This window comes from Crocodylus siamensis, chromosome 4, assembly GCF_052110815.1.
Source record: "Crocodylus siamensis isolate JL-2025a chromosome 4, ASM5211081v1, whole genome shotgun sequence".
Lineage (NCBI taxonomy): Eukaryota > Metazoa > Chordata > Crocodylia > Crocodylidae > Crocodylus > Crocodylus siamensis.
The window spans coordinates 7,389,215-7,415,274 of NC_143398.1; the positions used below are offsets into that span (position 1 = coordinate 7,389,215).

Sequence of the window (26,060 nt, forward strand, 5' to 3'; positions counted from 1 at the left end):
TTCAGACTAGACATCAGGAGGCGCGACTTCACCGTCAGGGCGGCTATGATCTGGAACCAACTTCCAAGCGAAGTGGTGCTGGCTCCTACCCTGGGGGTCTTTAAGAGGAGGCTTGACAATCACCTTGCTGGGGTCGTTTGACCCCAGTACTCTTTCCTGCCATGGCAGGGGGTCGGACTTGATGATCTGCTCGGGCCCCTTCCTACCCTACAAACTATGAAACTCTGGGTAGGGAAGGGGGGGGGCAAGACTTGCCCCCCTCACTCTGTCCCCACCATCATGGCAGCGCCCTGCCATGCTGCCACCTCCTGTCCGTAACACTCTTGGAGCACTATGATTGGTTGTTTCAGTAACCAGAGTGTTCCAAGACTGTGACAGACAGACAGACAGACAGACAGACTTTAATATATTAGAACGGTGCACAATGCACAAACATATACGAACCTGTGACAAGAACACATTAGTTCCACCTGTCTGAATAAGACATGGTAGTGCCCATAGTGCTCAGCCTCCTTCAGTGCCAACTCTTCGTCAGGTCATGGTGAGCCACTACACCAAATACATTTCAATTTCCTCTTCACTTCCATAGCTGTGCTGAGCCTTTCTTTCCCACTTCCAATCATTCCTATTTTTTCACCAGCTTTAGATGTCTGGGAAACATCAAACACAGGGCTTCAAGTTCACCCAGAATCCCACTGCTGGCCTCCTCTCTCAGCCTGTCACATGTGATTAGTGTGGCCTTGCCTTCCCTGAAGTGGGCTAAAACTTGCAGCAGTTTCAAAAAGGTAAAATGCATCAATTCTGGATGAACAAGGTTTCTGGTACAGGGGTACAAGTTGTAGCCATGTTGGTCTAAGGACATAGGCAGACAAGGCTTTTACAATAAATACGATATCTTTTATTAGACCAACTCAAATGGATGGAAAAATTCCTTTTTGCTGGGTATTTATACCTGAAAGCTTGCAAAAAAGAATTTTTCCAGCTATTTGAGTTAAATATCGGATTTATCCATCGAATCTTGTCTGCATCGGTCTATGGTAGGCATGTAAATATTGTTTTAAAATATTAATTTAACCTCCTCTAATTATACTGGTTAAACAATTAACCCATAACACAGCAACTCAGCTGCTGCTGGGAACTGCTCCTAGCTCCCAGGGGCCCTTTGACTGTGGGGAGCTAGGGAGAAGGCAAGCCTGGAAGACAAATACAGTCCACATGAAGCTCTGGGCTGGAAGGGAGGAAGCCCCTGTGAAGCACCAGCTAATTGCTTAATTGATGAGTCATAAGGCAGCTTGCTGTTTTCCGCTTACCCTATATGTACTGGTCCTCTTCTCTCTCCCCTGCCCCCACCTGCTTGCTCTTCCCTCCCTCCTGGCTGCCCTGTTGCCTTCCAATTCCTGCTGGGGCCTTGCGTGGCTTCCCTTCCCCACTTCCCTGCCAGACTGCACCCACCCTGATCTACAGGACAACTGGTAAGCTAATCGGTTATCACTATATTGGCCGATTAATCCTTTAACTGATTTTACATCCCTAATCTGTGGGCAACCGTAATAGCTTGCCTATATGCAAATTACAATAGGCATGGTTATTTCAAGGTCGGTGTGTTCAGTTCTGCTCTTTGTTTTCATATGCTTAGAGAGAGAGCAAAGTCCAGCAGAAGGGAAAGAAAGGGCTGCAGAGGGAAGAAATTGGGGGCGGGGGACGACAAAGAAGCCTCTCCCTGCCCCCCCCCAATTTATTTTCTCTACTGTAGTAGTGGGAGGGAGACAAATTCAAGGCAAACCTCCAATAAATTAGATTCTATACCTGGAAAATTATAACAAATGTATACATAGTCCATATACAGAATCCAATTACTGGGGGGGGGGGGTCATCTTGTATTTGAGTACATATATGAGCAAAGCATGTATTCATGCTGTTAAAATGGCATAGGCATATATACTTCTTAAAGCAACAAGAGCAAATTCCAGTCTCTGATATGCTGGGTCATGAACGTCCTACAAAAAACACTGACGGATGCCCATTTGCCAGGGAGACCTTCTAGACTCCTCGTATACTGTCCCAGGACAGTAAGCACCAGAACAGTTATGCTTCCAAGTCAATAAAGACACATTTCCTCCAACATCATCTAAAAGCTGCCACACTGGTGAGAGACAAGAGGACCAAGACTTGCAAGAGGCCGCCCCTTCCCCCCCCCCCGAGTTCTGCAAATCCCATTAAAAAACCATTAAAACTAGTTTAAAGAATTAGGGACTAACCAAATAAACTTGGTTTAAATTTACAGAAGAGGATAAAATAGCTCAGGGTGCTTTGCGATCCCTCGTTCATGGTACGTTAAACAGATTAAGTCAGAGCCAAAGTAAGTTTCTTGAGAACAGTTTGTCTGTTTTCTTTGGTACTGAGCACTAACAGCTGAAGAGACTTGCATGAAGCACAGTTAAAAATAATGCCATTACTCTGCCTATTGTGCAATCCTCCTGTGCAGATTTTCACCTTGCACCACTCTCCCCCAGCAGCCCTTGTAAAACCACAGCTTGCTGGGTTGGCACAAACACGACTGGCCCCAAATCCTACCGCGATCTATCGGGGATGAACTGACGCAGCTTTCTGCTCTGCCAAACTGTGCGCAGCAAGTGCCGTCTCCAAGCAACACAGGATGATGGGGAATGGAAGCAGAGACGGCTGATGGTTTTGAGAGCTCTCGAGAGAAACCAATTACTCCTACTTGGGGGGGGGGGGTGCTGCAAACTTCCCTGGAAAACAGGCTGTAAAGTAAGCCCTGCTTCCCCAAGCATCACTGATCTGTGTTGGTCTAAGAACATAGGCAGACAAGGTTTTTTAGGGAAATCCAATATCTTTTATTAGATAGTTGGAAAAATTCTTCTTTGCAAGTTTTTGGGTACAAATCATCAGGCTGGTTCTGTTAACCTGGCTCTTGGCAGTGACCCCTAACACGTCCTCTCACAGCAGCATCCTGCCATGAAGCCTGGCTCCCCACCTCCCTTTACTCAGTGCCCAGAGATCACATGCCACACACAGCAGCTGCCAGGCATGCATGGTATAGAGCAGAGGGATGCACTACCCTTAATATCACCTAAAATTGTATCATCCTTATAAATGGAACCAGGGAGCATGCAGGTGTCTGTGCTGGGAGACGCACTGAAACTGTTGCCTGCAATTTTAAACTGAACCCTCAAGACTGAGTCAGAGCTTTGAGGAGCAGGAAAACACCCCATGTGAAGACGACGTCTGGATCTGAGAGCCAGAAGCAGACTCAGAGATCAGTAACTGGAAAGGAAGCTGACGTCAAATGGAAATATACCCAGTCAGTACCAGGGCAGTACATGGCATGAAGCAATTTCGCTGGCACTATAAAAAGCTGTGCAAACTACAGCTATCTGAACACAACAAGGTTGAAAAGGCAGCAGTTCCTAAAGGATTTCAGGAGTTTATTAGAGCAGAGCTGCAATTCTGCTGCTGAACAGGAAGTGTTGATCCGGCATAGAGAAATGAGTAGGAAAGAGGTCAGAGAATTTTAACAGGCATTAGTCAAAGAGAAATGCCGCAGATTACATTCATTCACTCTGTGAGGTCTGCCTGACAGCTTATGCAACAAATGACAAATAGAGAGGGCTGGAAGCTCTCACAAAAGACAGTGTTCACTGTTATGGTGCCTTTACTGTAGCAAACTGTGTGTAATGAAATCAATGCTGGTCTCCTCGGAAAGCCAGAGAGAATGCTTGGGCATCCTATGCATTGCTTAAAGCCCTCCCCTGAAATCATGGGTTCAGATCGCAGCACAAATCAAGTCAGCTCTCATCCTAGACAGGCAGACTGATTGAAAACCATTTGTTTACTGTGTACCTGTGGATACTGTAGGATCCTTGACAAACTATACAGAAGGTAAAACAACAGCTACTGCCTGGTTTGAAAAACAGTAGTGGAAAACTCTTGTCTCACATGCCAAGCAGCAAGAAAGCTGTGGAAGATAGGGCCATCTTAGTCTGAAGTTCACAATGTAGAAGTTTATATGACTGCATTTTGGCTACACAGCCCACATCAGCAAAGTTATCGACGTTCAACTACAACCCGCGATAAAACCCAACACACGTAATCATGGCCAAGATCCCAAAGCAAATAAACTACTGCTACTGTGAGATCCTGAAACCCTATAATCATAACATGATACTGTGTGTGTCCTTCAAGGAAAAAGCCTTATAGAATCAAAACTTCTTAGGGGCTATTATTAATAAATGTACATTTTAGCTGCTTTAAAAGGGGATGGCTAGGGAGCCAGCTGTTATAAGCTAACTCTCACATCTGCATGGTCCTGTAGCAAATTTAAGTTTGCTGAACTACCCTAACTAATATAACCCTGCTTCACGTAGGGTCAAAAAGTTGGAAAGCTTTTGCTATACCCACAGGAATCATGCATGCATAATTGTAACAGTTTACATCAGTATCTTGGATATCAAAGTGTTAACACCTATTTAGGCCCTTGGACAATATCTCTTTAAAGCAATGATACAAGCTAACAAGCAAACTAAGGAGCCTGATGCAGGCGCCCAGTATACCTGCAGCTTTGACAATGACTTCGGTAATATGGGCAAGGCATTTAGTCGCTGAGCCACTTGTCAACCCTGATTTATAACAGTACCTATCCAATCATGTCAGAAGAGTTACTCCTGACTCGCACAGCGCGAGTAGGCAATCAAGATCACTGTCTCAGTTTCCTGTCTCTATCCAGCTAGGGTGAGGAGGGTTAAAGCTGGTATGCAGCATTTGATACAAAAAAAAATACCAATATAACTCTGAAGGTGTAAAGTGCTAGGTATAAATTCCAATAGCAAACAATCCAAAAATGTATCTGATATCTCAAAAGCTCTGTAAATCATCTCAGACAACTCAACTTCCTCAACTCCTTTTATAGGATGATGTGTGTTGTGCTAGGGAACAAAACAGGAAGCGGAAACAAATTCCTAAAACTTATCAAAGACTGCACACTGAAACAAAACAGTCTAAGGCCATAAAAACACGTGGGCTTTAAGCCTCAGCGGACAACGGATATACACACAACCTGCTGAAATCAATCTATGTTTTGGAGAAGAATTTAATTTTTTTTTTTTAAACTTTGGAACTATTTAAATGCCAACAAACTAGAAGCTGCTATGAAAGATGCCTATTCAGAGTACGCAGCACAACTACAGGCCCGTGCCATTAGCCTGGACTATTATAGATATCAAAACAAAATCTTTCACATGGCGTGATTTTTTTTCTTTTTTAAACGACAAATATCTGTAGTAGTACAACCATGATAAAGCAGTTCTCAAAAGATACTTCAAACCATTATTCCAAGTTTTGTTTAAACGGCATTAAGGGAAGCAGAAGTTGTAAAAGTTCCACTTGACCTTTTACTCGCCCTGTTTCCAAAAAAAAAAAAAAAAAAAAAAAAAAGAGGAGGAGGAAGTTTTCACTATTACCTCTTTTGTTTCCTCAGGGTCCGAATGATCCACTGTTACATACAAGTCGTTCTGTAGATATTTCAGTGCGCTGAGTGGGTCAGTTTGGGCCTTTTCTTCAAACCTGCAAAGTGGAAAATGATAAATGAGCACCTAATCCTTCCATACATTTCTTTAAAGACAGCTCGGTCCCTGTCTGTTAAGCGTCTGAGCCTAAGAGCAGAGTTCAACCTTAGAATAGTTGAAAGGGGAAGGGCAGGGGAAATAATGCCAGGCACTAATTTCTGTTAGCAAAGGGAACAAACGACTTTGTGATGCACTGAAGTTATACTAGTGCAAAGTATTTTGCAAACGGTCAGGGACATGAGTTGTAAATTTGCAGTTTCTCCATTTTACAGATAGATAAACTGAGGCACTGAGTCTTAAAATGACTTGCCCAGGGCACTTGTACAATGTACGTCAAACACCGAAGATTTTTTGGCACCCTAGCCTAAAGAGCAGAAGTCGTCTCTGCCTACTAGCAGGCTAGAAACAGAAGGAGAACTCATCTTGCCTCTTTCAAAAACTTTTTTTCCCCCTTGTGTCATCTTATTCCTCCAGGGATAAAAGCAGAGGGCTACAACATGGGTGTCAAACTCATGTGGCCATGTGTGGTGGGTGAATGGCTCAGGGTTGACCCTACAGGACAGACGGGGCCCACAGATACTCCCCTTTCCTCCTGCATACCAAAACCAGTGACTGTTCTGGTCTGGCTGGTCCAAGACTGCACCGGTATCACGCCTGGTCTGCACACAGCACCTGCTGCAGACTGGCTGGAGCAGGTGCCGTGTACATGCCAGACCAGCCAAAGCAGGTGTGAATGGTATGGCTCTTGTCCCAGACTGGCCAGAGCAGATGGCACAATCCCGGATTGACTGAAGCAGAAGCCATGGACTCTTGCCAAGGCTAGCACTGGGGGCCAGGTGATGTTGCTCCATAGGCACGCCTTCGACACCCACAGGCTGCAAGCTCTTGAAATGTCGTCTTCAGGAACCATCAATGATTAAAGAGAATAACTAAACCCACAACTGCAAGTTCGTCCGCCCAAAGACAAGTGAATAGATTCAGATCAGTCAGTCCGGCTTTGAGGACCGATTCTACGTATTACACAGACTCCTCAGATCACAGAAAGGATTCGTTTTCACTTCAAGCTAGGTGAATGGACCTAGCTAGGATAATGGACTGGCAGACGCCAACATCCTAATGAACAGCCAGTATGGGTTTGTTGCAGGTAGGTCTTGCTTGACCAATCTCATTTCCTTCTACGACCAAGTGACCTATCACCTGGACAAGGAAGAAGAGAGTGATGTCATATATCCTGACTTCAAAACAGCCTTCGATCTGGTATCCCATGATCACCTCTTGGCAAAACTGGTCAATTGTGGCCTTGGGTCCACCATGAACTGCTGGCTGGGAAATTGGCTCCGTGGTCAGACCCATGGGGCAGTAATTGATGGCAGTCACTCATCGTGGTGTCCTGTGACCAGTGGGGTCCCCTAAACTGTCTTTGGACCCATATTGTTCAACATTTTCATCAATGATGTGGACATTGGAGTCAGGAGCGGACTGGCCAAGTTCGCTGATGACACCAAACTTTGGGGCAAAGCATCCACACCAGAAGATAGGCGGGTGATCCAGGCTGACCTGGAGAGGCTCAGCAAATGGGTGGATGAGAACCTCATGGTGTTTAACACCGAAAAATAAAAGGCTCTCCACCTTGGGAAAAAAAACCTGCAGCTTCCTTATAGGCTCGGCAGTGCTACGCTGGCTAGCGCTACGGAAGAAAGAGACTTGGGGGTCATCACTTACCACAAGATGAACATGAGCCTGCAATGAGATGCTGCGGCTACTAAAGAGACCAAAACGCTGGCTTGCATCCATAGATGCTTTTCAAGCAAATCCTGGGACGTCATTCTCCCCTTGTACTTGGCCTTGGTGAGGCCGCAGCTGGAGTACTGCATTCGGTTTTGGGCTCCACAATTCAGAAAGGATGTGGAGAAGCTTGAGAGAGTCCAGAGGAGAGCCACGCGCATGATCAGAGGTCAGGAAAACGGACCTTACGATGACAGGCTGAGAGCCATGGACTCTTTAGCCTGGAAAAGCGCAGGCTCAGGGGTGATCTGATGGCCACCTATAAGTTTATCAGGGGTGACCACCAGGATCTGGGGGAACGACTGTTCACCAGAGAGCCCCAAGGGATGACAAGGTCAAACAGTCATAAACTACTGTGAGACCGTTTCGGGCTGGACATAAGGAAGAATTTCTTTACCGTCCAAGCCCCCAAGGTCCAGAACAGCCTGCCATCGGAGGTGGCTCAAGCACCTAAACTCAACACCAGGAGGTGGTTCAAGCACCTACACTGAACACCTTCAAGAGCAAATTGGATGCTTATCTTGCTGGGATCCTATGACCCCGGCTGACTGCCTGCCCCGGGGATGGGGGCTGGACTCGATCTTCCGAGGTCCCTTCCAGTCCAAATGTAAAAAAAAGACCCACTCCAATTTTGTACACTGCGACGTAGCTCCAAAACAACTGTTCTCAGACAAATAAATGAACTACACAGGAAACAACTAGTTTTTTTCTGCATCCCAAGTATTAAGAGTTATTGTCTACCATGCTCACTATGGAAATCACAGGAAAGAACAAACTTGGGGCACTCCGCTTCAAAAAAAAAAAAAAAAAACCCAAAAAACAAAGGGCTTTCTAAAATTAAGAGACAACATCACAGCATTAATAGCAAACAAGGTTTCATTCTTCAAGTGATCCGCACCGAAGAGGATCAGACAGTCCACAGCAGGTGGCAGTGATTACACACATGCCAATATTCCTGAGTTTAAAGACTCTCAACATGGAGTCAGAGCAGATTACTCAAACAAGTGCAATTTGGTATTTACCTAATACAGCTGCCTGGACCTTACTCCTACTATCGTGCTATGCTAGAAAGTTTCCTAAGTCTTTGTTTAAAGTGACTCCTTTGACTAGGAAGAATTCAAATAGATTTATGTACATCCTTTTTTAAAAAAAAACAAAACAAACAAAGGCAGCTATTTAAACTTGAAACTATGGCAAAATGTATAATGTCAAAACTTGCTATAATCTTTTAAAATATTCCAGCAGTAAATATTTCCTTCTGAAGTTTTCACCATAGGGGCCACTGAATTCACGGAGTCACTGGTAAAACAAGTTCTCGTTCCAAGTGCTAAACCAGTGCTTGATAGCAGCAGTCAACTCTTCTACAGATGCCGAAAGATCTCCCCCATTTCCGTTTGACTGGTTCCAGCCAAGAAGTTCACTCAAAGGTGAGACAGCAATGGGAATTGAAAGAGAAGGAAATTGTTTCCTTTTTTTTTTTCTTTGAAAAGAGAGAATTCAAATGAAATATACCAGTTCTAAAAATCCCAAGCTAAACAGTCATGGGGACCAAAATTGTAGCGAAGATGGGAGAGGCAAGACTTGTGAGGTGAGGCTCTCTCTTCCACTGGATCAACCTGTATTGCTGGAAGCGATTTCTGGCTTAATTCTTGATTTCAGAAGCTTCTGGGCAAGAGCCAAAATTAAGAATTTAATTCAGATTAAGTAAGATTCACCCAGAATCTTTATTTCTAGCTTTTGCCCAGAAGCTTGACTGACATTCAGGAATTTTCTTCCTTCCAGGAAGAGCACAGACGGACCGCAAATGCTTCCTCAGCTGGAGGAAGGGGGTCTGTACCCAAGAGCTTGCAAAGAAGAATTTTTTCCCAACTATTTGAGTTGGTCTAATAAAAGATACCGGATTTACCCAAAGATCCTTGTCTGCCTATGTCCTTAGACCAGTGCGGCTACAACCTACACCCCTGAAATATGGAAAATGCGTGACATCTGGCATTTTAATTCCTTCGTTTCCAAACAAGTCAGAACAACTCTCGCTCTTGGACCTGAACATGTTAATGAGTTTGATTAGTTGATGGTAAATTGGGCAGTTACCACCTACAAAGCAAAAAAAAAGTTAAGAGAAGGGGAAACACGAGGCAAGTTACAAAATGCATCACAAAACTAATGTCTTTATAAAGCTTGCAGGTTTTCTGCGTTCAGTAAGTTATGGATTTAGTGGTTCCTTTCAAGTAGGGAAATCCACATGATTAAAGGAAGGCGCCTGTTCTACCTTGAACTTGGTAGCTGCTTCTTTTCCAGATCAAATGAAGAGTGTTTACTGCCCAGAAGTTTGTCCAGCATCTAACTATATAGCAAAATTCATTAATCCAGTGAAAAAAAAAATATGTTTCCTTTTTTTTTTAACCATAAAATTAACAGTCTGAATAAACAAGGACTAAACCATATAAGCGCTTAACTAATGTAAAGAGCAAAAGTGTACCTTTCTGGCTAGCAAAAAAAATGCTCAGTTTAGTGTAAGGCCCTGAATTTAGTTGCAAGTTCACATGTTTTTTGTGTTTGACACAATGAGAAAGCCAGCTTCTTGAGATGAATAGAAAATATACTGCAAAATAAAATTAATCGTTCACGTTTTAAATCATGGTGACTTGCTTGTTAATGTAAATGCTGTGATTTAAATCAATCCACAGTGCCTTCAATTATCTCCTGACATTAAAGTGTTTCCACGTGTTTTTAGAAGAGTTATGTGGCCAAGGATCTGGAAGAAAACTAGCAGATGATAAGACTGGGAGATGGACTGTGGTCCTCTTGACAGCACCAGATTTACCTGACACAAGTGATGTCTACATACCAGCTCGACTTGCAGCAAAACCCGCATCAGACAGCGGGCTGTACTACGTACAAACAAGTGCACACACTTTAGTGTGCCCCAGTGTCTACAAACATGAACAGGACTTTCTCTGTGTCATTAGGAAATACGTTTTTAGTAAGAAGTGGTGCTGAAACTTTGGCTGCACAACACAAACATTTTGAAAACATTTGTACAAGGGGTGGTTCCAGTCCCTATATATAGCCATCTCCCAGTAACGGAGCCTGACGCTACCTCTAAATAAAACATAGCCATGCCCAATAGTGCAATGCCAACAGCAAAACTGGTATTTTTATTGGGTGAATGCCTCCCCACCCCATCCTTACTGCCCTACTTTCATGTGACTACTACAGAATATTCCCCACCCCCCCACCAACAATAAACAGGATTAACAAAAATAGAGCTACCAGCCCAGCCTGATAAAGCTTACACAGGTTGGGAGCAAAGATAAAAAGAGGCTGCAAGGTAACTGGAGACTGCAGCTATGGGCTTTTAGAGCCCTTCTGGACATGCATGTAAAGGTGGGATAGGATCTGATGCATGATCCACACAAATCGTGCTTCCTGCCATACCACACATGCATGGCTGTACCTGTCCTGTGGGGGCAGTCCAGGTCCTGCCAAGCTCTCTCAAGGGACTGCCCCAAATGGAGGAAGTGTTTCCCAGCTTTGCTGCATGCCGCTCAGGACAGGTTGGAATGGGACAGGCCTGGCCGAGTCGGCATCGGCAAGAAGAGGAGGCTTAGCCAGCTGAGCCAAGTGCTGCTCAGCACCAGCCTGGCCCAGCCGGAGCGGCACGCAGCTCAGCCGTGCCCTCCCTTACTTCCGCTGACCTGTCCCAGCCAGCCCCAAGAGGCACGCAGCTCAGCCACTGCTTCTCTTTGCCAGTGACCCCCCGGCCAGGCCCCGCTGTCCCGAGCGGCACATGGGGAAGCAGCAGCTGGGCCGGCTTTGCCGCGTGCCGCTCGGGATGGGGCAGGCTGGGTCGGACCGGCAAGGAGAAGCAGTGGCTGAACCAGCGGAGCCACATGCCCCTTCCCCGCACCGCTCGGGACAGGTCGGGATGGGCTGGGTCTAGCCTGGTTGGCACCACAGGGGCAAAGCCATGGCTGAGCCTGTGTCGAAGAACACGCGAGGAAGTGGCACGTGGCTCAGCTGCGGCTTCTGCTCGCCGATGCTGACCCGGCCATGCCCGTTCTGTCCCAAGCAGCATGCAGCAAAGCTGACCCTGCCACTGCTTCCCTGGGTGTTGCTTGGGATGTGAGGGGCCCGGCCAAGTCAGCACCTGCTGAGCCATGTGCCACTTGGGACTGGACAGGCCAGGCTGGCAGAGGTAAGTGCGTGGCTTTGTGCAGCTGTTCCCAGAGCCTTGGAGACTCCTGCCATGGCCAGGAGCCCCCCAAACCCAGTGTCTTGCCTCTACCAGGCGGCATCCTCTTGCAAGTAGGGCAGCTGTGCCCCATCCCATGGAGCTGTGTGGGCCAGGCCCGGCTCCACATTGGGTGCCACTGGGGGCCCAGCTTTGGCCCGAGTCTGCACAGCTCTGGGGCAGCCCCCATTCCCCTTCCGGCCCTGCCCCCTCCTCTGGCTGCCACCTTCCCAAGGGCCTGGCTAGCCTACCCACGATGCCACCCCCTTCCTCCCCCCTCTATGAAGTTTTATTTATTGTCACCAGGTTTAGAATTTTTATAAAACCTGGTGTTTACCACCAAAAAAGAAACTTTTATGATTATTAACTATATTAATATGCAGTGCGTCCTGCCATGTACTCCCTGGCCCAGTTTTGTTTTTTTGGCATGCCGGCACTCCAGCACCCTACAAGGTAGACATTGTGGGCTTTTCAGCACTCCGGCCAGAAAACATCGCCTACCCCAACACAGACCATGTGACAGAGTGCAACTTCCAGTTCAAGGCCATGCTACCCTCTTCCAAAAAGAACTCTTCCGGGGGCAAAGGGAGGGACTTCTGGCCACGAGATGGCAAACAGGGGGCAGGGCAACTGTCAAGGGGTAGGGCTACCCATTTGGCCCTTGATGGCTCACCAAAATTCGTGAAGTGGCCCTCTAGCCAAAATAATTGCCCGCCCCTGGTTAAGACTATCATGGAAAACGATTATCTTCGACTGTAAGGGATTGCTGCTGCTGCTGATGCACGGCAGGAAGCGCGACTGCTGGATCCAGCATCAGATCCTGCTGTGCCTTATTGCCATCCCAGGCTTCCTCTGCACCAGCAGTCCTGTAGGTAATGGGACTTGCAGCCGTGGCACCGCCCCCCAGCCGCCAGGACTCAGAGTGCTGCAGTTGTGAACTCTGGGTCCCAGCACACCACCCAGAGTGCCCTCCGGTGGCGCTGCCAAGACCCAGCGCCCACAGCTACAGGACTGAGGCAGGTGCAGGGCTCCCTGGTCCGGCTGTGCACGGTGCATCCCTGAGACTGGGAGTCCCAACTATAAGGGCAGACCCTGCTACATGTGCAAATTAAAGCTGGATAGCAACCAGCTATGAAGTCATTACACATTTTCCAGCAATAACTTTATGGAGAGAGAGTTAATTTGCATGCGTAGCCAGTCTAAATGAATTGCACAAGTCACCCAGTAACAGTGTGACGCATGTAACATGGAGAGGGGGCCTGAGTCAGTTTACAGCAAAGCAGCAGGTAACCTAGTTTGGACAACTTGTAAGCCTTCAAACATCAGCTGCCCTAGACTCGAGCATAAATATGATAACTATTTTTTCCCCTCTAGTGTGTGGCTGAAGGTGACAACACCCTCTCAGAACTCAAAACATAACCGTCAAAAGAGGCATTCAACAATCCTCCCTAAACAACCACCGACAGGATCCTGAAAATCCTGTTTTCACATTGTTGCCCCAGAGGAGAAGGAATTAGAGAATCTCAGACTGAAAAGCAGAACCACGTCTAATTTAAGGCATTCATCCAAGACAGATAACAACAACAACAAGGAGAACAGCCAGTGAACACGCAGGATTTATAATTTTAGGGTCTTTCTAAAGATGATTCAGTTGAGTCCAGGAATTTTCTAGCTCACTTTCGAATATCCTTCATAGGGTTTACAGCAGAATCCATCACCACTGCCTTGTTCTAAACATTAACAAGTTCCTAGCTGAACAGCAGCAGTGGTGTGAACTAATTCCTACCACCAGTTAACTCAATAGATATTCATGGGGTTTTGTTTTTGGTTGTTTTCTTGTTGGGGAGAGGGAAGGAGGGGGTTGCTATTCACGGCATTAGCCCAGTTTGGGGCACAGAAATACTCCTTTCTGTACTACAAAATTGAACTGTTGGAAAATCAGCTTGGGGAGGGGGGAGGACTCCTGTTGTACAACTAGTGCCTTGTTTGATATGCACAGCAAGCAGAATGGTTCTTTAAACATTTCCGATTCTCCTTATTGCCATTTTCTCTTGCTCACACTTCAAAGTGCAGGTTCCCCCAAGCAAGTCGCTGTTCCATATCAGATGAAGATTTAAAGCCAGAAGGAAATTCAAACGTGTAGCCATGCACTTATGGACTGGTAAGACTATCTGCTATAAACTAGGGGTATTTTAGTTGGACATGAAAAGTAGCAAGACCTTGATGCATGTCAGCTCTCAACGACAAGGGCACCAATGGAATCCAGCCATGAAAGAGGACTGCATCTGCAAAGACCTTCCAGGGGAGGGAGAGGGCTTTTAATACCATTACACAAAGTACTTGTGAGACCTCAAACCGAGAGCTGGAATAAATTCAAATTTGAAGGGTTGCTAGAGTGACTGGGAGGAATGAAGAGCCTACCTTTATGACAGGAAGCTAAAAGAGTGACCTGCTTAACCTAGAAACAAAGCCTGAGTGGGGCTATGATTAAGTCTCAGTAAGTGCTGGAGAGGGTGAAAAGCCACAAAAAGCTAAAAATAATACTGGCACAAGAACACAAGTGGGAATGAACAGGCCATGAATAAGTTTAAATTCGCAATTAGAAGGCTATAACTAAGAAACAGAAGTTCTAGGGCAGCCTTGCAATCATAACAGGAGCAAGCAAATAGCTAATTTTAAAATAGTCTGATACATTTATGAATGGGTTTGTGATATGAGTAGCTGGACTACCATTGGGAAGGTCTTTTCCAGTCCTGTGTTCCCATCTAATCTGATCCGCTGCATAAAACGGGTAGTACAACCTCACCCAGTTAATGTATGCACTAAAGAGCATAACTTCTGTTGAGCTATGCAACACCTTTTAAAAAGGAGGGCGTACTTGAAGCCTCAACGCTTGTCTAACAGCTCTCAACTGCATAGCTGGTCAAATAAAAGATGTCATACAAAATCCTTGCCTCATGTTTTTTAGAAAGATATTCATTCCTGATTCAGCACACAAAGTCACTGAGAATAGCACACCTAGATATGACCATGCTTTTGGTTGGATTACTTAGATTAGTCCATTTTAAATAAATCAAGCTATGTTTATATTATTGCTCCATTATGCACCTCCAATGTTTGTCAAATTGGTAGGTGTTAAATACAAGCACCAATGACTTTCTCCAGAGATGAAAATGTTGAAGAGAATGGATCAGGAACAGATCTCAGCTGGACCTCTCTAGTAACCTCTTGATCCCCTTTTGTAATTGCTTTTAGAGTCACTTAAAACTGATTGTGTGCAGTGCTGACTTTTTTCCCTTTTTTTTTAAATGTCATGTGGGACTAAAGACCATGTGCAATAGGCAGGGAGCATCATAATTTAGGCTCCGGCAGGGGGAGAAGTGGGCTCCCTGCAGGCTCGCTGGAACCAATGTCAGGTGTTTCTCAGGGCGGACTCTCCCATGCCTCTGGCTGGCTAAGGGAACCTGCCGTGCAGACAGAGGAAGGGGAAGTTCCTCTCCCTCCCAGACAGCAGCAGGTCTTGGGAGAGTCATGCAGGGTGGGGGGAAGCCCCTGCAGTGGGGAGCACCCTGCACCCTATGCCTGGCTGTGGGGACAAACACCCAGCATGCTTGTGCCTGCAGCCCCTAGGGCAGGAAGGTACTTACCTGCTCCGCTCTGGGCAGGGCTTTTAAACTCTCCGCCAAAGTGGGGAAGCAAACAACCTGATTGGCTGAGCCCCAACAGAGGCTCAACCTACACTAGGTTGCTCCTGGAAACATGTGGGGCTTTCACAGTGTTTCCAGGGCCCTACTGCCTCTCTTCTCCATGATGGTTCAGTTAAGGTTTTGGGAGGGGAGTTGTTTTTGGGGGAAGGGGAGGCTGGGTTTTTTCTCTCTTTTTAACCTTTTTCCCTGCTCTCCCCCTCCCCCAGTTTCAGGTCATTTCCAGCCATATCTGTTTTCCAGGGCTTCAGGGGAAACACTACATTTCAAGCCTTCCCCTGAAACCCCCTGAAGTCTGAACTACAGTGGCCCCTAACAATAGGTACCTAAAGCAGGACTTCAGAAGATCGGAGGGCCCCCAGTCCAGAAGAGGTGCAACCTCCCCCTCTAGCCCTAAACGTGAGTAAACTCACTAGGCACCTGCTGAACATTTTCTAGGTGCCTCCCAGATCACGGTTCAGGAGCTAGGCAGAATACGTCATTCTCCTACCATACTGACAGATCAGGTAACACCTCAAGACGAAATTGTGGCCACTTCCTTCAACAGTGCTGATGCCCTCTTAGGCATTAGAGCACGTACCTACGAAGCACATGCCAACTTAGCTAGTACAGCATGTGCCCAGAAAGCAGGAGATCCAAGTCCTTTGCCCTACACAGTTTGAGAGGGCACAAATCCACACCACTCAGACCTGAAGGGCAGGCTGGGAGGGGGGCACTCTTCAACCCTCCTGCTGAAGCTATTCCACTATGCAATACAAGGCAAGATTCATGAGGCCCTGAGAGAGAAGAATGACCAAACTTTTTTTGGTGGCTAAGACAACAAGTGCTTCAAAAAGCAATGGAGTGTATTCATGGAGAAAAGATCCAGCAGTAGGCATTAAACACCCTCCCTCTCGGCACCCACATTTTGCTACTATGAGCCAGGACACTTGGCTGGATGGACCTATGGCCTGACCCAGCAGCTGGAAGCTCCTATGCTTTTATGCATTCATTTGCAAGTAAGGAACTTCCAGTCCTTGTCTATTAATCAAGTAGTGGATTTGCCCATCCTTACCAGAACACCAATTTAATTTATTTAAAAATAAATAGCTAGATGTTTTCAATCTAAATGCTCCAGGAAGCATACAAAATTGTACACTAAAACAAGGCACAAGTGGAAGATTACTGGGAAACTTATGACCTATTACATGTCCAGGATAATGGCAAATCTTCATAAAAATAGTGAAGACTATGGTCAAACTCTCCTAATAGATGTAGCAAAGCCCAAGGTTTGCAATGACTTGTTTCCAAAGAGCCTCCTGTTCTCCTATACCTGTGTTTCCGTATGAGGTATTTGCAGTGTCTCAGCAGGTATTCCTTTGAAGGCCGACAGAGCTTCAGAGACCAGAAGTCATCTAACCTCATCTTTGGAGAGCAGGACTTGCCAGGGTTCCCTCCAAACAAATAATGAACCTATATAAACAAGAAGCAATTCAAAGAATTGATTTTGCTCATGTTATACACTGACTGTAAGTTTAGTAAGCCATTATCTCTTGAGACGTATTCAACTATACACAGTTCTGTTCTTTGTATTACTAGTGTAAAGATCAGCCAAACTGATATAAGAGTTTTTCTTCAAGCTGCTCATGGTTTTAGCATAGTGATAACGCCTCTGAACTATCACAATATTGCATGTTCTCAAAGCCAACTTCCTGCTGGGGAAAAAAAAAGCCACATAAATTAGCACGACAGTCCCTCAAAATGTATGTAATATTGGCAGGACAGAACTAAGATATTCAAAGCAGTACTGTATTTTCCCACCAAACAAAAATCTTACTTATTAGATTCTTCAGGCCCTACTGGTCAGAAAGACCAACATGAGATGAATTAGATGGTGAAGTGACCAGTCACTCAGAACAGATGGCAATTTAATCCTGAAAACCCTAATGGTGTAGCAGAAAATCATCTCCCGAAGGCAAAACACCAGGGTGTGAAAGAGTCAAATTATGGCATAAGTACTGTACACCTCCGCCTATGGCCCTGATCTTGGAAGTACGTGGTAACTGCTTCAACCTTCTTGGAGGCACAAAATGTTGTATGCAAAGAAAGCTGCAATTAAACAATTCTTCGGCCAACACCCCAGTGCCCCAATCCACAACTGCTTTATTCATCCTGACAGATTAACAACTTTAAAAAGCACTACTCAGACCTCCAACGTGTCCTGTTCCAGCAGAAAATATTCTAGGGGCCCTCACCCCTGGAAAAGCATCATGGTCCTACTCTGGTAACATGAACAACCCTCTATTTAAGTTTGCGGGAGTCAAGTTCTTCTCATGGAGAACAGATCCCCAGCAATCAAGCAAGTATAGAAGCTAAAGATGAAAAAGGTGGACTGCTGGCTGGCTGGCCCCCGTTCAGCAGATGGCTCTTGGGGCAAAGGTGGCAGAAGCTACTTCTACAAATAAGAATGGGTCTACAGAGGCCTCTTAGGCCCTAGCTTCTCCCGATTTGACCCAGGTGTCTTGAGAGACCCACTCAAATGGCCTCTGAACAACAGACTTATATTTATTGTCCCATAATACAACAAAAGTCCTAGTGACAAGTATGAACACGCCTCCATTCAAAGCTCATTTTTGCCCAGACTAGAGGCAAGTATTGAAAAAAATATAGCCATTTTATTGAAAATCTTTCACACTAACTTCAAAACGTTTCCTTTAAACCCAATACTGGGGTCTCAAAGCAAATTCAAAATCCGAGGACAATGGACATATAAAATATTACTTGTTTTCCTGTTTACTGCGTTATTTTCAAAAAACACCCTTGCCCCTGCAAACTCTGAACGGCTGAATTCCCAATATTCCAGAGAGGGATCTTAAAATGCTGAAATTTAAATTAAAAAAGTAACAAGCCGTCCTTCTCCATATCTTGGACATATCCTCTCAAAATGCACTATTTTAGGTTCTATATAGGAGACTCCTCATTTATATCAGGGAAGCCCACAAAAAGTCACTGAAAGACTTCTAAAAAGATACAACTTTAGACGCGGTCATAGAGAAGAGCTCTTCAGATGGACTGAATTGATGTTAACAGCCACGGTCCAGCCCCCACAGTGGTCCCTTGGAGAATTCATGATCCTGGTGTAGTCTGCGACATTTCAGTGACTGCACCAGATACTGCTACCTTACCACTTGTCTACTCTGTAGGAGCATTTAAGGCACAAGCTTAAATGTAGTTTTTCCAGAGAGAATGTGAGTTCTTCCTGCAGTAAAAAATTCAGATTTCCCATTTAAAGGTTTGGGCACCCAAATTAAGGTTCTTAAAGTTGTTTAGCTAAGGACCACAATGGCCACAGGATAGGTATGTTACAAGAAAGGGACTGAAACCACCCACATTTTTAATAAGCAATTGCTCTGAAAAACCAGTATGCACTATCCTCTATAATCCAAGTAGATCAAGACAGAGCACTGCCTGCAAGGCCTTAGTCTCTTCAGGCTTTGCTTTTAAGAATGGCGATGAGCCAACCTCACAGCAATACTGTCTGCTTCATTTCTGCCCATCAGCTCCACTTTTGCCACCTACCTTAGATCTATAATGCCTATTAAAGGAACAAGATATCAAGCTGCTTCACGATAAATCAATTTAACATACAAGTTTATTCACTGTCTTTAGCAACAGAATCCTTTCTAGATGAAGCCGTGCATACTGCACTACCTCATAACATCAGCCTCTGTTTTATCTCAGAAACATAGGATCAGATTTTTTTTCTTTTTTAAGTAGACCTTCAGACTTAGCCGGAACCATTACAGGACTGAAATCTAGCACAGAAGTTAACATCCATACCTTGTGCAGCTCATCGTATACCAGCTGATGGGCAAACCTTGGGCAGGGCTCCTCTTCCTGGAGGCTTTTACTTGGGTTATCTTTTGCTGCTTGATCATTCTTATAAACACAAGACCTGAAATACAGGGTAATAGTCAAATAATCTGCCACTGATAATCATTAACTACAGACAGAGCAAGCAGTGCCAGTGTTGTATGGATGAGGGAGGTCATTTTAAAAAACACAAACTTATATTGTGTGCTGGGAAGGGGATCAATCATTTCACTTCCCCATAAATTGCTTCTGTCCTACATATCTAACCTTCATTGCTAGCACTGATAGGAAAACCTTCTAGCTGTTCAAGAGAAAGCTCTTAAAGATACTTAGGCCCCAATCTCAAACTGTACAGACTGAGCCTGTCCATCCACACTCCCAGAAGGCACTTCCAGAACTTATGCCATATGTATGTTTGTTTCATAGACTTGGTTATCACCTTTGTTCAGTAGATAAATAGTTAATTAAAGTATTTGTCAAATGCAAGATAAAATTCTCCAAAGTACTTAAGTGCAGACAACAAATGTGTATCCTATAAAAACACAATGGAATAGCTTCCCTATTGACTGACAGCTACACCACACTTTCATAGAGGACTTTAATGTACTCACCAACTGTTCCTCACAATATCATAAATCCAGAAAGAGTTCCTAACATTCTCTTCCCGTTTCTCCTTGTCCTTACTGAGCCCAGACAACACATGGATTTCATTCAGTTCTGGATCAATTGTAGCTCGCTGAGTAAAACCCGTCATTGGAACTAGCAAGAAAAAATAAAAACATTGCGTTCTAAGAATACAAAGGATGATGCAAAAGAAAGAAAAAAGTTAAGGTAGCATATGAACGTGTATATACAAGGAACCTGAAAACAGTGCTTGCAAGGCACAGGGTCTTCTAAACTGCAAGGCTGGCATTTATTTGGCAGGAATTGCTTATTTTTACCCTATACAACACCATGCACATACCTGGTACCAAAGAAATAAATTTGCAGTCTCACTGCAGATCTCTGCATCCAGTAAGTGGACTGATAAAATGTAAACTAATTAGTAGCAACCATAGATGAGTGATACATGTATGAACAAGTATGAGATTCCTTCCCTTCAAATGAAAGATTTCTGCTGTATTTGGCACAAGCCAGAACGATCAAACCAAGGAAGATAGGTTCACATTTCGAAATAAGAAAATCTTGAAGTACCAAAATGAGCAAGACCAGTGAATACCCACATTTTGTATAGGGTAAAATTAAGCAATTCCTGCCAAATAAATGCCAGCCTTGCAGTTTAGAAGACCCTGTGCCTATACAACACCATGCACATACTTAGAATGATGTTCAGTCTATACAACTCACCTCCCTTTTGCAAGTCACCATAACTTAAAACCTGCTCTGGTACCAGTAGTTTATCAGTCTAAATCAGTGCAATATTAAATGGATTTGAAGCATTCAGCAGCAGCCTGGCTGCAATGCATACTAGTATTAGGTATGTCGGCATCCAGCACAGCACAACGTTGGCGACAATCACATTTTTATATAAAACTTCCAATTAATTGATTTGGTTAGTAACTATAAATAAGAATACACTTGACATTAAGAGACAAAAGCCACATACAGTATGAATAACTGCGAACCAGAAGCCAGAAATCTAGAAAAGCACGAAGCAAAGATATAAAGGGGATGTTTTCAGATTATAAATTGTAAACATATTAACAGTGTCCTCTAGTTTAACATCTGCCTGTTAAAAAGCAAACATGTTTTAGTCCCTGAAGATAGCACGCAGTACTAAACACACTGGGGACAGTAACTAACAGCCACCGCTAGAAAGCTGTTATATGACTTGCCACCCGTGACACAAACACGAGGAGGAAGTCCGTTCTTCCCCAGACGCACATAGACTGGAACCTAGGTCCCGACATATCCGCAGCAGGCACTCGCAGCTGCTCTTCCCCTCCATTTCCCAGGCTAAAGGAAACAAACTTTTAGTCTCTTCTCCTAAAACACCAGCTGGGGAATACAGAGCCTCTTTGTAGGTCGCCTGCCTTTGCCCCAGTTCAGCATGCATTTGTATTTCCCGATTATAGGTGACCAGAGGCCTTCCCTTGTGCCAGGCACATAACTCCAGCCTGTCTTTACAGGGAATATCTTGCCCGATGAGATCCTAGAGCCACAATCCTATTTGTCATAGAACTGGAAACTCAAAGTCAACCTGGGACCAAATCATGCATGCAAATCTCTTCTTGTTGCTGCCAAGTGATGGGCTCCGACTTAACAGAAATTCTTGTTATTAAGCCTCAGTTTCATCATCTCGTACTCTACACTACTGAATTGCACTTTTTTATTACTCTAACCCACAAGAACAATCCTCAATACTGTAAAAAAACACCCCAAAACAACAAACACACAGATCCTCTTGCATTGATGCCTTCCAACCTTTGGCCTTGTTACACATCACACTTTGAGCTGCACAAATGTTGATCAGTCTTCCTGCTGGCTCGAGGTTGGAGCAGTCGCACCTTGAGGCTAAAAACCGTCTCTGACTGTCCCCGACGTTCACAGCTGTAACTTGGCACTAGAGGGCAGGTGAGCGGGGCCTGCCCAGGAGCTACCACTACAGGGCTGGTGAGCCATGACAGGCTTTTCTCCCTGCCCAAGGTGTGCGTGGAGGTGGGGGAAAGGGAAGTGTGAGGTGGTGAAACAAAAGCATGAAGCCAGGAGGCAGACAGTTAATGGGATGGGGGCAGGTAATGAAATAGGAGGGAGTTAGAAAAAAAAATGGGGGTTGGGGAACGGCAGTGAAATGAAGTGAACCACTGAAAGCTAAAATGAAAATAAATTTTACAAAGGGTAAAAAGAAATAAAGAGGAAGTAAATTAAAAAAGGTCTCGTGCTTTCCTAGATTAGGACTGGGGTTTGGGTCTGCCGGTTATGCTTCCTGGAGCGGTTTGGAGCTGGGAAGGAAGATGCTTTTAGGGGAGCTACTGCACATCAGCCCCTTTTCAACACAACCAACCACCAGTTCCTTATCCACTTTACAATTCCTCTACTAATCTCCATCTTAACTCCCCAGGTGAATACTATTGCACATATTTTTTTACAGAAGTTTAGGTAGATTAAATCTAATTGCACTTCTCTGCTCTTAATACCCCAGGGTGTCTGTGCTCCACGGGGGCAAATAGACATTTTAGAGTGACTGTTGAGAGCCGCTCCAATTAAAATGCCCAAAGCGTCTTGTGTATTCAGTGTCCCGTGTTTCAAAATGGCAGCGGGGCGTGCTTTAACTAAAGCTTGTTCAACCAGCTTTAGTTAAGGAGCCCCTGCTGCCATTTTGAAACATAGGGACACCAAATACATGAGACAGTGCAGCATGCAACGCTCCGGTGGACTTGCTCCAAAATGCCTTACTCAGAAAGTGTCAGAGCATGTGTAAAAGTGCCCCCAGTTCTCTTAGAAAGAGATACCTGGTTTAGTCTGGTACAGCCTACCTCAAAGCCCTACAAGCTACTGAGATCATACTACTGGGTCTGTAGCAGCCTGGATCACATCCCTCACTCCCCTTCCTTCCCTAAATAAAAACAAATGTTAATTGATCTAAAACCCCCAATATTCATCTCCCATATGTGTTCTTCCAAATATTCAGGAACAGGATTTAGATGGCCCTCCTCCACTCACTAAATTGAACTCAGGTCTGTTTTGACCCTGGATGTGATAGCCTCCTCCATACACTTGCTCCCCATTAACAGACCTACCTTTCTACTCTTAATTAACATTTCCCCTACTGAAAACTGGGGGCACTCTACTAGCTTTGAGTCTAAACCTAGATCAATTTTAAGTTTGCTGCCACCATATTGGATTTTAGTCCCATTTTGTTCCTACTTCTTTTCACCTCGTTGGCTTCTACCATTTCTTTTACTTTCTTTTGCAAGGACTAACTTAAGTAGCGCTGTTCATTGGTTTCCCCATAGTTTGACCTCTAAAACACCGCAGTTGTTGTTGAAAACCAGCTTTTGCCCTTGCTTGCCCTCTCCCAGCAAGGAGAATGTTTATGCAGTAAGGTCGGGAACCTTTCCCCTATGTGGTTTGCTCCCTTGCTTCAAATGTAAATTCTGGATAGTGTTTGGAGATTGTAGCCGTTTCCATATTAAAGCCCCCAGGCTCCATTTAACTTCAACTAACTTGTTTGACCATGGGCGACACAAAGTTCAGTGGATCTATCCCTAGCTTGCCACTAGTTAGTTCCATTCGTTTCTAGATTTTTTTTTTTCCTCCATAGGTTTCAGAGACATTAGGGCTGGAAGGGACCTCGTAAGAATATCGGGTCCAGCCACTTGCCCAAGGAGCAGGAAGTCAGCTCAGGTCAAAGGATCCCAGCAAGATAAGCATCCACATATTTCTTAAAAGTGTCCCGTAGGTGCTTGTACCACCTCTGGGGGGAATTTGTTCCAGACCTTCGGAGCTCAGACAGTAAAAAAGTTTTTCCTTATGCCCAGCCTAAAACAGTCTTGCAGGAGTTTGTGACCACTGGACCTTGTTATCCCCTGGGGTGCTCTGGTGAACAGGCATTCCCCCAGATCCTGATGCACACTCCTGGTGGACTTATAGGCTGCCACTAGGTCACCCCTGAGGCTGCGCTTCTCCAGGCTGAAGTCCCATGGCTCACAGCCTCTCTTCATAAAGCCTGTTCTCTTGCCCTCCGATCATACGCATGGCTCTCCTCTGGACTCTTTCAAACTTCTCCATGTCCTTCCTAAATTGTGAAGCCCAGAACTGGATGCAGTACTCCAGCTGTGGTCTCACCAAGGCTGAGTACAGTGGGAGGATGACATCCTGGGTCTTGCTCAAGATGCATCAGTAGATGCAAGCCAGAGTTTTGTTCGATTGCCCAATTTTTTCACAAGGACATCATGGGACACCAGGTCAAAGGCTTTTAAAAAATAGATGATATCAACCTCTTCCCTTTTGTCCAGGTGATGCATCACTTGGTCATAGAAGGAAATGAGATTGGTCAGGCAAGGCCTACCCGCAACAAACCCTTTTTTGAGAAGGGTAATATTATTTGGGTAATGTTATTTGGGTTATTAAGGGTAATGAAGGGTAATGTTACCCTTTTTTGAGAAGGGTAATGTTATTTGTCCTTTAACTTAAAACTGAAAAGAGCCCCAAACCAGTCAAATCGAGAGCTCTTCTACAGCTTCCTCATTACTTACCCAAAACGAGGTCTAAAATAGCATCACCTTCTGTTCACTTAGTTACTGTTTGGTGAAAAGATCTGTCAGCTGTCACATCCAAGACTACCTGGGCCCTACTATTATTAGTACATTTGTTTTCCAACCTGTATCTGTGAAGCTAAAAAGTCTCCCACTATGACAACTCCTGGCAATATTTCTCCATAGCACTACAGATCTGTATCCATACCTAAATCAGACCACGGCAGGGGCTGTAGCAGACCTGTAGATGTACTCTAATAATAATCTTTTCACAATTGTTCTTCAGAGTGATTTTATTCCAAACCAGTTTAAGTTACACTGTTATTTCTTTATCGTACCACAACAGTGTAATACTACAACCCTAACACCTTTACTTTTATTTATCTTTCCCAAATAGTACATATCTTTCAATGGCTTTATTCCAAACATGGCTGCTATTCTGCCATGTTACTAATACCCCTGTAATATCCAATGTCCTGATCTACAACAGTAATTCCATTTCTTTCATTCCGCTAACCAGTCTTCTTGGCCTACAAAACAAAAATCTCTATCTGTCTGATCCCCATTTCTTCTAGCTAAAACAGGCACAGTTCTTTTATTAGCTGCATTGCCAATCTGGCTATTGCTCTCTTCGATACTCCCCACCCCTACCCCCAACCATCACTTCCAGCTCCACATCTTCCCTAGGCCAGCACAGTAATCCTCAGCCCTTTCCAAAAGGCACTTGGAGGGTCAATTGTCTGACCATTAAGGGCAAACTAGTCGATTTTTCACTGCCCCCATCAGGATCCTTTTCATCTCCAGATTTCATCCTGGATTCATTCAAAAGGTGTTTGGGTATTTATCTTGCTGGGATCATTTGACCCCAGCAGGCTTCCTGCCTATGGCAGGGGGGCTGGACTCGATCTCACAAGGTCCCTTCCAGCCCCTAGCATCTAATGTCTGTGAAGTCTATTTGAATTTCAGACCTGCAAAGAGGCCTGTTCCTTTAACTCACTGAGCAAGCACCAAACAGATCTGCCCTTTCCTGGCGTTGATCCGAATCTTGGGGTCCCTCCCTTCTGGGCTTCGTCTATAGATGATTTGGTCTCTTTTCCCTTGGAATCACCCCGATTCCACCCCACGTTCCAGCTGTTGACCAGGACATTGTATGCCTTCTTTCCTCCTCTGCTGTTTCATGGCTTCCTGAGCAAGATGGTTCTCTTCGAAGTAGCCTGTAGCTTGATGTATGGCGCAGCGCCATTGAGGCCTGTTACCAGCCAGCACTTCCCAGTTTGTAAGGCTGATGCCACCCTTCTTAAGGTATGCTTTCAGGGTGGCCTGCCTTCTGCAGGCCCTCTTACCATGACTGAATTGAGAAAAGAGGACTTGCTTCGGGAGACCAGTGTCAGTCATCTGAGCACAGTGGCCAGTCCAGTGGAGCTGATGTTTCACGACCTTTGCCTCAATGCTGGTTATGTCAGCTGCAGACAGACTGCTGGCATTGGTGCAGCGGTCTTCCCACTGGAAGTGTACTACCTTGGAAATGTAAGCGGATAAAACTCGGTTCTGCCAGGAGGGACTCCCAGAAGTGACAAGTGATTTTGTCACTTTACCTGTAAAATGAGGACTCCAATTCCAAAAGTTCCCTCTCAACTATGAGAGCTAAAAAAACAGGAGAAAGAAAAGATTTGAACTCAAGATCCCGTCATTCACAGCCTAA

At 45.0% G+C, this 26,060-nt stretch overlaps 1 protein-coding gene across 2 annotated transcripts in view; it reads right to left on the reverse strand.

Annotated features, from left to right (window-relative positions):
• The window catches only part of MKLN1 (muskelin 1), a 124,350-nt gene that overhangs the window by 7,938 nt on the left and 90,352 nt on the right, over positions 1-26,060 (reverse strand). For both annotated transcript variants that reach the window (XM_090041556.1, XM_090041557.1), the window contains 4 exons: positions 19,772-19,919; positions 19,128-19,242; positions 16,621-16,760; positions 5,481-5,583 (listed from right to left, as the gene is read on the reverse strand). In XM_090041556.1, the coding sequence (XP_089897682.1) occupies positions 5,481-5,583; positions 16,621-16,760; positions 19,128-19,242; positions 19,772-19,919 (506 nt within the window). The remainder of the gene's footprint in view (positions 1-5,480; positions 5,584-16,620; positions 16,761-19,127; positions 19,243-19,771; positions 19,920-26,060) is intronic.